Source organism: Salvelinus fontinalis, chromosome 4 (assembly GCF_029448725.1).
Source record: "Salvelinus fontinalis isolate EN_2023a chromosome 4, ASM2944872v1, whole genome shotgun sequence".
Classification (NCBI taxonomy): Eukaryota; Metazoa; Chordata; class Actinopteri; order Salmoniformes; family Salmonidae; genus Salvelinus; species Salvelinus fontinalis.
Window position 1 is genome coordinate 5,697,238 of NC_074668.1, and position 13,821 is coordinate 5,711,058.

General features: G+C 39.4%; 1 protein-coding gene across 2 annotated transcripts; it reads left to right on the forward strand.

Annotated features, from left to right (window-relative positions):
* The first annotated feature begins 1,636 nt into the window (after window positions 1–1,636).
* isl1a (ISL LIM homeobox 1a) lies at window positions 1,637–9,528 on the forward strand. Of its 2 annotated transcripts, none has more exons than XM_055918657.1 (6): window positions 1,637–1,950; window positions 2,530–2,719; window positions 3,706–3,965; window positions 6,781–7,064; window positions 7,553–7,720; window positions 8,069–9,528. In XM_055918657.1, the coding sequence occupies exons 1-6, from the start codon at window positions 1,923–1,925 to the stop codon at window positions 8,183–8,185; spliced, it is 1,047 nt and encodes a 348-aa protein (XP_055774632.1). In that variant the 5' UTR covers window positions 1,637–1,922; the 3' UTR covers window positions 8,186–9,528. The 2 variants fall into 2 exon arrangements, with proteins under 2 accessions (XP_055774632.1, XP_055774631.1); XM_055918656.1 differs by having other exon boundaries at window positions 1,638–1,950; window positions 6,778–7,064; window positions 8,069–9,527.
* The last annotated feature ends 4,293 nt before the right edge of the window (window positions 9,529–13,821 follow it).

Here is a 13,821-nt window from a genome sequence, read left to right on the forward strand (position 1 = left end):
TGCTTACTTTTTGTTTGTGGTTATATAATTTCAATATTGATTCATAATGTGAGTAATTAGGTTCCGTTTTTAACAAACAAAATGTACAATTAAATTGTAGATATAGTAGATGATCACAACCACAATGTGATGGAAAACAACGTTTTTTTTAATTTTAATAATATGTTTTTATTATATAACCTTTATTTAAGTCAGTTCAGAATGACAGGGTTAATCATTCGGGAGTAGAACGGTAGATTTTTAACTTGACAGCTCGGCGGATTCGATCCAGCAACCTTTCGGTTACTAGTCCAACGCTCTAACCACTAGGCTCCCCTGCCGCCCAAGGTGTTAATCCAGATAAGGTATATTATACTTCCTTGCATGCTACGTTGATTCCCTCTCCAAAAGAAATAACGTAAATCCTAACAGGCCTATATATAATGGCATGCCCAAAGTTAAACAACATGGATCACTCAAGACTGCATGTTGGCTGTAGCCTAACATCGAAATATATGCGGGAGACTCGTAGTTTATGGCTTTGTTGAATTGTGTTTGTAGACTCGAAAATGCAGATTCATAATTTAATATCAATGACAACGTAGAAAAAAAAGCCTTGTTCAGTGGAGTATAGACTGATCCAGAATAGCACCCGAGAGGGGGTAGTTGGACTGATCCAGAATAGCACCCGAGAGGGGGTAGTTGGACTGATCCAGAATAGCACCCGAGAGGGGGTAGTTGGACTGATCCAGAATAGCACCCGAGAGGGGGTAGTTGGACTGATGCAGAATAGCACCCGAGAGGGGGTAGTTGGACTGATGCAGAATAGCACCCGAGAGGGGGTAGTTGGACTGATCCAGAATAGCACCCGAGAGGGGATAGTTGGACTGTTCCAGAATAGCACCCGAGAGGGGGTAGTTGGACTGATCCAGAATAGCAGCCGAGAGGGGGTAGTTGGACCGATCCAGAATAGCACCCGAGAGGGGGTAGTTGGACTGATCCAGAATAGCACCCGAGAGGGGGTAGTTGGACTGATCCAGAATAGAAGCCGGGTAGGAAGGGTAGTTGGACTGATGCAGAATAGAAGCCGGGTAGGAAGGGTAGTTGGACTGTTCCAGAATAGGAGCCGGGTAGGAAGGGTAGTTGGACAGATCCAGAATAGAAGCCGGGTAGGAAGGGTAGTTGGACTGATGCAGAATAGAAGCCGGGTAGGAAGGGTAGTTGGACAGATTCCCGAATAGGAGCCGGGTAGGAAGGGTAGTTGGACAGATCCAGAATAGAAGCCGGGTAGGAAGGGTAGTTGGACTGATGCAGAATAGATGCCGGGTAGGGTGGGTAGTTGGACAGATCCAGAATAGGAGTCGGGTAGGGTGGGTAGTTGGACAGATCCAGAATAGGAGTCGGGTAGGGTGGGTAGTTGGACAGATCCAGAATAGGAGCCGGGTAGGCAGGGTAGTTGGACAGATTCCGAATAGGAGCAGGGTAGGGTGGTAGTTGGATTGAAGTATATGTGATCCAGAAAATGAGCTGGGAAGGCATGTACTTGGACTGGGCTAACAGCAACAGCTGCTCCTTTCTTCATAACCAATCAGCATCCCATAAAGATGACGTTTCGGTGTCCTACGTCAGCCCGATGGCGATAGAGTAGAGTTGGCGCAAGGGAGTTTGAGTGGGAGATAGAGACTAGCGTGCCCCATCACAGCACAGGGACCAGGCACCGGAGAACAGACCCTCACACCCCTGCCTTCTCCACCGATTAACACAGCTACTCTGCGGCCGAACAAGTCCGGCTGCAACACCCGGTTAACAATTAGCCAGCACCGGTCAGTACACAGGCGACTGCTCTATACCCGCAGTCCGGAGGAAAAAACGAAAAACAAACAGCTTCAAAACTGTTGCACCACGTTTTAAAAGTGGACCTTACGCCGCCTTACTTCTTGGACATGGGCGATATGGGGGATCCACCGAAAAGTAAGTGGAGCTGGTTTTTGCTCGGGATGCCATTCAAATCAAGTGTCTATTCTATTCTAAGTGATGCAAAACTGAGGCTAAATTAGACTAATTTGTAAGTCGATTTGTTTTCTTTGCAGTTTGTCACCGGTTTGTGCAAAGTTTATTGTCGTAGCAGGTCCCATTTAATGAAACGTTTCCACCCGAATTGTCTTTACAGTTCCCGATATCAAGGACACACCATTTCAACGTCTGTAAAGTTAATTTAGATCATTGAATAGCAGCGCGCATTAAAACTAGTCTATAGAACAATCATAAATAATGTTATTATCGTTAATAACCAAGGTATTTTATATATAATAAATGAAAACAAATATGTAATTATTATTATTATATTATTATTATTAATATGGTTGTTGTTGACACTGTCGATTATAGTATTTTTCCCTTGTTGTATAGATGCTTGTTCAACGGCAAATGTAGAACCCCCTCCTGACGACATCACTACGGGACATTCATTACACTCAATATAATCTTTACAATCGTCCTAATATATATATATATATATTCTAATATTTTTCTCCTGACTTTGTTCTCCAGAAAAGCGTCTGATCTCGCTGTGTGTCGGCTGTGGAAACCAAATCCACGACCAGTATATTCTGCGGGTCTCTCCGGACCTCGAGTGGCACGCTGCCTGTTTGAAGTGTGCAGAGTGTAATCAGTATCTGGACGAGTCGTGTACCTGCTTTGTCCGAGACGGGAAAACCTACTGTAAAAGAGACTATGTTAGGTAAGAGCTGTTTGTTATGAATATCATAGCGTTGAAAAGCTATGTTTATAATTGATTGACTGGTTGACACATTCACGTATTAACTGTCTATCTTATCATAACATGGTTATACATGGGACGTGAACATTTATTTGCCTTTACCATCAAATTTGAATGGTCGGGATAACTATATTTTAAAAGTAGGTCATATTTAGATATTTTACTATTAAAAAAATATATTTTTTATATTTTCAGACTACATGGGGTTAATATTGATGATTAGCATAATTGCAATGAACTGGTTATTATATTGTCTTTATAATCATAGGCTACAGCAATAGACCACAACTAGGTTTTCTATTGGAATACATATATATATATCGTTGAAACCACATCAGGACTGACACAGTTTTTGACAGAGCATGAGGCTACATGTTGAACACGTTTACATATTCAATACAACCTGTTTTTAGAAAGCATATTATTTAATGTAGCCTTACAGCAATATTTTTGATGCATTGATGACCGTAAAGTGAGTCAATAGATCGATTTTTAATAACATATAATTGGCCAAATACATTGGACATACAACTAGCCTACAATTGAATTTAGACTTTAAAAAAAAAAATGATTTGTAGCGTTATCGCCTAAAAATACTAATACAAATAATAATAATAATAATAATAATGATGATACTAGGAGTCTTCTAGGAATATTTAGAGTTATAGTACGTCTAGATATCTACGTTCATGATATTCTTCTCTGTTACCATAGAATAGATCTGTACTTTATTTATACTAATGTACTATTTTAAAACGGGTTTCATGTGGTATAAACATAACTAAATATTAAGGCCTAACAATCCTGCCTTTAAAAAGATGCCCTTCTGCCTGTCCTATTATGTCTGCTGCCCAGCCACAATATTAGCCTAACAGTGGGCCTTGGTGCCTTGTGAAACCGTTAGCTGACTCTAACCGGTCACCCAATCTTCTCTTCTAACCCTCTAGGTTATACGGGGTAAAGTGCGCTAAATGCAACATCGGTTTCAGCAAGAATGACTTCGTGATGAGAGCGCGCTCCAAGGTGTACCATATCGAGTGTTTTCGGTGTGTGGCCTGCAGCCGACAGCTCATCCCGGGGGACGAGTTCGCTCTGAGGGAGGACGGCTTGTTCTGCCGGGCCGACCATGACGTCGTGGAGCGGGCAACAATGGGCGTCGGAGACCCTCTCAGCCCCCTCCACCCGGCCCGACCTTTACAAATGGCAGGTAGGTTAACAATTTATATCAATGGCAGTGGTGTTTTTCGTTGTTGTTGTTGTTGTCGCTTTCAGTTGGCTTGTATATGTGTTGTTGGTGTTTGGCAATTAGATTGATGTTGTATTAGTTGAAAACTGTTTTCAGTCAACGGGCATTCTTTGTGAATAGAGACACCGATGAATAAAGATAAAGACACCGATGAATGTATAGCATCGTCGATACAACAGTTGTTTCATTGGCCTACGTTTTCCAATGTCCGCAACACAATACGAACAAATATAAACAGATACCACGAAACGTTTCCTGGATGTATCGTGTCGTGATGTACCGAGTTTATTTCAACAGTAGGGGCTGCGTTTCAATGAAAACGTTTAACTCTAAATACATTCTGGAATCATCTGAATATGATATGCGCATCTATTGGCTAATATAGTTGTTTATACGTCATGAATATAACCTATATTACTATTGGCTAATATAGTTGTTTATATGTCATGAATATAAGCTACATTACTATTGGCTAATATAGTTGTTTATATGTCATGAAAATAACCTACATTACTATTGGCTAATATAGTTGTTTATACGTCATGAATATAACCTATATTACTATTGGCTAATATAGTTGTTTATATGTCATGAATATAACCTACATTACTATTGGCTAATATAGTTGTTTATACGTCATGAATATAACCTATATTACTATTGGCTAATATAGTTGTTTATACGTCATGAATATAACCTATATTACTATTGGCTAATATAGTTGTTTATATGTCATGAATATAACCTACATTACTATTGGCAAATATAGTTGTTTATATGTCATGAATATAACCTACATTACTATTGGCTAATATAGTTGTTTATACGTCATGAATGTAACCTATATTACTATTGGTTAATATAGTTGTTTATATGTCATGAAAATAACCTACATTACTATTGGCTAATATAGTTGTTTATACGTCATGAATATAACCTATATTACTATTGGCTAATATAGTTGTTTATATGTCATGAATATAACCTACATAACTATTGGCTAATATAGTTGTTTATATGTTATGAATATAACCTACATTACCATTGGCTAATATAGTTGTTTATATGTCATGAATATAACCTACATTACTATTGGCTAATATAATTGTTTATATGTTATGAATATAACGTATATTACTATTGGCTAATATAATTGTTTATATGTTATGAATATAACCTACATTACTATTGGCTAATATAGTTGTTTATATGTTATGAATATATATATAGCCAACATTACTTGATTTAATAAGCGGCGCGACGTTATTGTGAATCACAAATGAGGATTGTATATATTTGATTGTTATTAGGTCAATAGAGTGGTGCGTGTCACTTATGAAATCATCCGCATGTTGCGAGTGCTCTTTGTCAAGGTACCTCACAAGAGGGAGAATCTGATCAACGTCTTTCTTTACATACTTCTAGTTGAATTATGAGGCCCTCCTAGGAATTCAGATATAAATGGTGTTTTTTTTTTTTGACTTGGTTAGATGTTTCGAAGCATCGCTATAAAAAATAACATCGGTAGTCTACATATATAAAGATGAAATGATACATCCTGTTTTGTACTGAAGTTTAGGGGCCTTATTGTGTGGCTTTTGGGTGAATTATACAAGCCAGTTGGTTGGCCATGCGCTTCAAAATTGCCGAATATACTATTTCCTCACACTGCATACATGTTAGGCCTATGTGTAACCGATAGTGGCAGTTAGTGCTGACGTTATATCCGGGTTGGAAAACACACTACATAAGCGAAATTCGGGCAGATGGCCACAGCAATATTTTGACGAGACTTCGTTCTTACTGAATTATTAAATCAAAAAGGTATTGCACCAATCTAGTGAGAACCCTTTTCGACGTATTTGACAGTCCACTCTTTCCAATTGCCTGCGCCATGGTCCACGTTTAACGCCGCAAATATTGACCCCCTTTTTCCAATACAAGTAATTTAGACATATATGCTAAAAGTAACAAGAAAGAACTTTCACTAAAAGTTTTTTTTTAAATCAATAAAAGATATATAGGCTAATATCAAAGTATATCAACGTATAGCCTATCCATGCGTAATTAGGTAACGATGTTAGGTGTTCATTCAATACCCCAGTGGTAGACTCTCTCTATAAGCATAGGACATGACAATGCTCTTTCTGTGTTGTTGATTTTAATTTCATTTTAGACAGTATCAAATGGGAAAAGGGGGATACCTAATCAGTTGTACAACTGCAATGTGTCTTCCGCATTTAACCCAACCCCTCTGAATCAGAGAGGTGTGTGTGTGTGTGGGGGGGGGGGGGGGGGGGGGTGCCTTAATCGACATCCACGCTTTCCGCGCCCGGTCAACAGTGTGTTAACTGCCTTGCTCAGGGGTAGAACGACAGATTTTTTTAATATATCTTTTTTTACCTCGTCAGCTCGTGGATTCGATCCAGTAACCTTTCTGTTACTGGCCCAAATGCGCAGTGACTTCAATGGAAAATGTAGGCCTAATAGAAGTTTGGAACAACAGTGATAATGATAGGTCAAGAATTGGGTTGGTTGATAGCTGATGTAATAACATATTACCATAAGACCCGGATAACATCACGCTGAATGGATTCTCCATACTAGGCGTCGTTTTGTAGGCTACCATGAGTTTCTGTACTGGTATACGTTTCAAAGTGTACGTTTTTGTAATCTCAATTTTAGTATCCAACACGGTGTCTTTCTATACCCATGATGTTGAAGTGCCGATAAATAATATTTTATTTCTATTTGCTCTTCTCTTTCTCAACAGCAGAACCAATATCAGCCAGACAGCCCGTGCTTCGACCGCACGTCCACAAACAACCGGAGAAGACGACACGCGTGCGGACTGTTCTTAACGAAAAGCAGCTCCACACGTTGCGGACCTGCTACAACGCAAACCCCCGACCCGACGCTCTGATGAAGGAGCAGCTAGTCGAGATGACCGGCCTCAGTCCCCGAGTCATCCGGGTCTGGTTCCAAAACAAGCGTTGCAAGGACAAGAAGAGGAGTATTCTGATGAAACAGTTACAGCAGCAGCAGCCCAACGACAAAACGGTGAGGACCCTGTCTGATCTTTATTCAATAAAGGATTCAATACAGTGGTGTTCTTATCGGTCGAAATGCTGGTAGCTGTTGTAACTGTTTCATTATAATACTTCTATTCTTGTCTGGTCATTTGTTTTCATGAATTAATTGAGGTGAAATAGAAACGGAGAAATGGTCGTATACGTCAGCCTATGGATGCGTGAGATATATCCACATGCAGGCGCATAACTTTCCTTTTTTTATTTAGGCCACAAACACACACACACACACACACACACACACACACACACACACACACACACACACACACACACACACACACACACACACACACACACACACACACACACACACACACACACACACACATGATCGTTACGCACAAACATTTCCATCATATTCTAAATGCCTAATGTTGTGTTGTTGTTGTTGGGTCAATGTTGACGTGCTAATTTTAAACTTTATATGACGATCAGTTTCTCTGGGACTATCTGCAGAATATCCAGGGAATGACGGGCACTCCGATGGTGGCTGCCAGCCCGGAGAGACATGACGGTGGTTTACAGGCTAACCCAGTGGAGGTGCAGAGTTACCAGCCGCCTTGGAAGGTCCTCAGTGACTTCGCGTTGCAGAGTGACATGGACCAACCCGCGTTTCAACAACTGGTGAGTCCAGGTAGAGGAGACCGTAGGCTCTATTATATTACTAAACTGTCTGTCTGGTAGACAGTGTGAACGAAATCACGAATATCGAATAGAGTAACATTCGAGTAAAGGTTAGGTTATTGTCATTTTTATAAAATACCCTAAGTTTATAACATTTATAACATTTGATATTGATTGATATTGATAAGTTTATAACATTTGATATTATTTTCTGTAATTTAGGCTATTAATATGGGTCGTATTGAGGTCGATATGTGGATTTATTCTTATTGTATTGTCTAAAATATTTAAATTGATATGTTGAATAATGTAATCTTACATATTACATCGTTCCTTTGTTTTGTTCAGGTCCATTTTTCGGAGGGGGGACCTGGTTCCGACTCGACAGGAAGCGAAGTGGCCTCGATGTCATCCCAACTTCCAGACACACCCAACAGCATGGTCTCGAGCCCTATAGAGGCGTAGGGCCTCGAGGACCGACTGTAGACTACGTTAGACTATTGTCATATTTCTGACTGGTGATGAAGTGATGCTAGTTGGGCAAAGGGGCGGACTGACTGACAACTGAAAAAAAAAATAAAAAAAATAACTCGGGGTTGAAAGAAACAAAATGTCACTCTCTTGTTGATTTCATTCGAACTGAGAGATGAAAGAGAATCCTCCTGCAACTGCACCAAGCCTCTTTAACGACGAAACAGCCGCTGGTTGTAGTTTTACACTGTGAAGACAATCATGGATTATTACCCGACCTAGATCTGTCCATATGTCCGTCATACGTCCGTCTGTCCACCCGCCGCAAAACAACCCTGGAGAAGAGGAAAGGAGAGGACAATGGAGCAGTCTATGAACTCTATTCAATCTGTGTTGCTGAAGCGTTACATATTGCGCGATAGACATTTAAAGCTAATTTCCTATTTAACTGACATATGCAGCGATTACCATGAATGCAGTCTCCGCGAACGCGGGGAACATTGCTTCTTTCAGTCACGCTGCGAACGCCGAACCTCAGCTATACTGTTTGAATAGAGCCCTAGAAAAAGTGCGTGTTTCCAGGAGCGATGGAGAGCGGTGGAGAGCGGTGGAGAGCGCATCTGCCTGCACCATAAAGTGTCTGCGACTCGTGCTTAGCGAGATGTGTAGATCTCACTACGTCAACCATGACTGGTGGTACCCGTTGGAAACTCCTGGTAACAGTTTGACTCACACGAAGAAGAATACAACACCATACATACACTCCTGCACCCATGGACCTCTAGGAAAAAATATGAACTTTATCATTGAAGAAGAAATTCTGGTTCTACATTTGTGCATTGTTGTGCATAATGTTTGAATATACAAACAAATGACTGGCTCTTCTGTTTCTATAAAATAACTTGACCTGAGATTCGCCTCCTGATATGATGCCGTTTGGAGGGGATTGCAAATATTGCTATTCAATTATTTTGTTATTATCTCATTGATAAAGCCCAAGTAGGCCTACTTAAGCATTGCAACAAGGTATACCTCTATTTTGCCACAAGCTACGTGGGACTTTTATGTGTGAGTTTGTGTCCATTCAATAACATGTTTTTTCTTTCCCAAAGATGTGTATAGTTATAAGTTATAATGACCGTTTTTTTTTTTCGTTTGTTCCTGTTAAACAAAATTATTTATTATTTATTGTTGAAAGACTTGCCACTTTTTTTTGTGTAACTTTCTTTACTGAAGTAAAAAATGAAAAAAAAAACGGTTGTACCGTGGTGTCCGAATTATCTATCCTAATTGTTTGCGTCCTGTCCCTTTTCTTAAATATTATTAATAAAACAACGCCATATGTAGAAATGTATCTCCAGGATTATTTCACTAATATGACGGCAGGACTATATTGCAATGTTCCGTGTTTTTTAAGTTACTTGACTCGGTTAAAATAACATTTGTGATAGCAGTTACTGAGCAATACGACGTCTATAATATAGTCTGCACCTCTCTTGGTCTTCGTTCTGCAATCATCCCACCATTTTACACCTGCTTTTGGCCTAGTGATTTCATATGGATGTCGATTAAAATTAAATATATATATCACTATGATTAGAAGTTCTCGGTTTAGATGGAATTGTATGAATGGCATTAAAAACAGCATTGCAACTTGGATAACAACGTCCCATATAGACTACTGCGTGTTAGTTCAATACCTCGATGATGAATGCTAAATTCCATTATAAAGCAGATTATAAATGCAAGCTATAGGCTATCCTAGTTAGTTTCCTACAGTGAACATGTGTTGGTTATATCATTCTGTGGGGCCTGTATAGGCTAGCTGTCCGTGCTGATTTGGCATATGGCATGTAGCGTTACGCATAAAAAGCAACATACCCACTCCATACCCTAATACATTAGACAGTTGCATTCATCTTAAATCCATGTCGCTGTTTTAAATGACTGATTATGAGCAAGTGACTGTACAATGGCGGGTCCCATTTGCATTTTAAAACTAAACTTGAAAACATCTTATGTACATAACTCTGACCTTGGGCCCTGCTAACTTAGCAAGCCGAGGCTACTCGGTAGGTGTAACACGGGGTTGTAAACGGGCAGAGATGCGCGCGTCTTTTCCCTCCGGTGACCGGAGTTAGCCTTTCATATTTGTTACACCTCCTAATATTAACAGAATATCTCAATCCATTGAATACGTTTGAAGAACGGGCTATTATATAATAATCATTACAATTTACACTACATTTTTTTTCACTGTACATGTGAAATTATATTACATTCTAAAATAACATTTGAACGTTGGCGATCAGAATTAATGGGATTTGTTTGTTTGTTTGTTGAGTAACAGGGTTACATTTGGGATGAATGATGTCAAATGATCACCAATAGCCATCTATTCAAAACGCATATTGTGACTAGTAGATCGACAGTATTTACAGATATGTTTCTTAAATGCCACCTGTGACTACATGCTTATACATCTTTCTTTACATTCAAATATATATATTTTTTTAAATCAAATAGAAAGAAAAACTCTGATATCATGACTAATCCCAGACATGAAATAGAACCAAACATATTTCATACTTCCTTGAAAGACAAATTCAACTTAACCTCCAACGTTTATTGTATTGGACAATAGAACAACAGACCAGTGAATAGGATTGGGAAGCAACACTAACCACCCAGCAGCAACTCACTATGCAGAATCACATTAGGCCCAACAAAGCCTCGACCTGAGGTCTAACCTAGAAATGGCCATGAGTGTGTGTGTGTGTGTGTGTGTGTGTGTGTGTGTGTGTGTGTGTGTGTGTGTGTGTGTGTGTGTGTGTGTGTGTGTGTGTGTGTGTGTGTGTGTGTGTGTGTGTGTGTGTGTGTAGTGTGTGTGTGTGTGTGTGGGTGGGTGGGTGTTAGGTATAGAGCTCTATTGCCAGCCAGCCCTGGGATAAACTACTGAAGCACAATTCCCTTGGGAGCAGGGAAACTAATAACAAGATATAGAGAGAAGAAGAGAGGTACCAGCTTCATAAAGAGAAGAAGAGAGGTACCAGCGTCGTGAAGGGCACTCAAGACACGTTAAACCTGCCTGCCCATCTGCTCACCCGTCTGCCTACCTGTCTGCCTGCCTGCCCGCCAGCCCGTCTGCCTACCTGTCTGCCTGCATGCCCGCCCGTCTTTCTACCTGTCTGCCTGCATGCCCAACCATCTGCCTACCAGTCTGCCTGCTCGTCTGCCCGTCTGACTGCCTGCCTACCCGTCTGACTGCCTGCGTGCCTGTCTGTCTGTCTGTCTGTCTGTCTGTCTGTCTGTCTGTCTGTCTGTCTGTCTGTCTGTCTGTCTCCCTCACTAACCACACGTCTGTCTGCTTGCCTGCCTGTCTGCCAGACCCTCCCTCCCTCCCTCCCTCCCTCCCTCCCTCCCTCCCTCCCTCCGTAACATTCAATCTAAGTGAACCCGTCAGTAACATTCTAATCAAAGTGAACCCTTCAGTAACATTCTAATCTAAGTGAACCCGTCAGTAACATTCTAATCTAAGTGAACCTGTCAGTAACATTCTAATCTAAGTGAACCTGTCAGTAACATTCTAATCTAAGTGAACCTGTCAGTAACATTCTAATCTAAGTGAACCCGCCAGTAACATTCTAATATAAGTAACATTCTAATCTAAGTGAACCCATCAGTAACATTCTAATCTAAGTGAACCTGTCAGTAACATTCTAATCTAAGTGAACCCGCCAGTAACATTCTAATATAAGTAACATTCTAATCTAAGTGAACCCATCAGTAACATTCTAATATAAGTGAACCCATCAGTAACATTCTAATCTAAGTGAACGCATTAGTAACATTCTAATCTAAGTGAACCCATCAGTAACATTCTAATCTAAGTGAACCCATCAGTAACATTCTAATATAAGTGAACCCATCAGTAACATTCTAATCTAAGTGAACCCATCAGTAACATTCTAATCTAAGTGAACCCATCAGTAACATTCTAATATAAGTGAACCCATCAGTAACATTCTAATCTAAGTGAACCCATCAGTAACATTCTAATATAAGTGAACCCATCAGTAACATTCTAATCTAAGTGAACCCATCAGTAACATTCTAATCTAAGTGAACCCATCAGTAACATTCTAATATAAGTGAACCCATCAGTAACATTCTAATCTAAGTGAACCCATCAGTAACATTCTAATATAAGTGAACCCATCAGTAACATTCTAATATAAGTGAACCCATCAGTAACATTCTAATATAAGTGAACCCATCAGTAACATTCTAATCTAAGTGAACCCATCAGTAACATTCTAATCTAAGTGAACCCATCAGTAACATTCTAATCTAAGTGAACCCATCAGTAACATTCTAATCTAAGTGAACCCATCAGTAACATTCTAATCTAAGTGAACCTGTCAGTAACATTCTAATCTAAGTGAACCCGTCAGTAACATTATAATATAAGTGAACCCATCAGTAACATTCTAATCTAAGTGAACCCATCAGTAACATTCTAATCTAAGTGAACCCATCAGTAACATTCTAATCTAAGTGAACCCATCAGTAACATTCTAATCTAAGTGAACCCATCAGTAACATTCTAATCTAAGTGAACCCATCAGTAACATTCTAATATAAGTAACATTCTAATCTAAGTGAACCCATCAGTAACATTCTAATATAAGTGAACCCATCAGTAACATTCTAATCTAAGTGAACCCGTCAGTAACATTCTAATCTAAGTGAACCCATCAGTAACATTCTTATCTAAGTGAACCCGTCAGTAACATTATAATCTAAGTGAACCCATCAGTAACATTCTAATCTAAGTGAACCTGTCAGTAACATTCTAATCTAAGTGAACCCATAAGTAACATTCTAATCTAAGTGAACCTGACAGTAACATTCTAATCTAAGTGAACCCGTCAGTAACATTCTAATCTAAGTGAACCCATCAGTAACATTCTAATCTAAGTGAACCTGACAGTAACATTCTAATCTAAGTGAACCCATCAGTAACATTCTAATCTAAGTGAACCTGACAGTAACATTCTAATCTAAGTGAACCCATCAGTAACATTCTAATCTAAGTGAACCCGTCAGTAACATTCTAATATAAGTGAACCTGTAAGTAACATTCTAATCTAAGTGAACCCATCAGTAACATTCTAATATAAGTGAACCTGTCAGTATCATTCTAATATAAGTGAACCCATCAGTAACATTCTAATCTAAGTGAACCTGTCAGTAACATTCTAATCTAAGTGAACCTGTCAGTAACATTCTTATCTAAGTGAACCTGTCAGTAACATTCTAATCTAAGTGAACCCATCAGTAACATTCTAATCTAAGTGAACCCATCAGTAACATTCTAATATAAGTAACATTCTACTCTAAGTGAACCCGTCAGTAACATTCTTATCTAAGTGAACCCATCAGTAACATTCTAATCTAAGTGAACCCATCAGTAACATTCTAATCTAAGTGAACCTGTCAGTAACATTCTAATCTAAGTGAACCCATCAGTAACATTCTAATCTAAGTGAACCCATCAGTAACATTCTAATCTAAGTGAACCCATCAGTAACATTCTAATCTAAGTGAACCCATCAGTAACATTCTAC

Excerpts from the sequence above, each read along its gene's own strand:
- isl1a (XM_055918656.1), top strand. The coding sequence starts at position 1,923 with ATGGGCGATATGGGGGATCCACCGAAAA. Across the intron at positions 1,951-2,529 it reads TATGGGGGATCCACCGAAAA|AAAAGCGTCTGATCTCGCTG; the intron begins GTAAGTGGAGCT and ends TTTGTTCTCCAG. Across the intron at positions 3,966-6,777 it reads CCGACCTTTACAAATGGCAG|CAGAACCAATATCAGCCAGA; the intron begins GTAGGTTAACAA and ends CTTTCTCAACAG.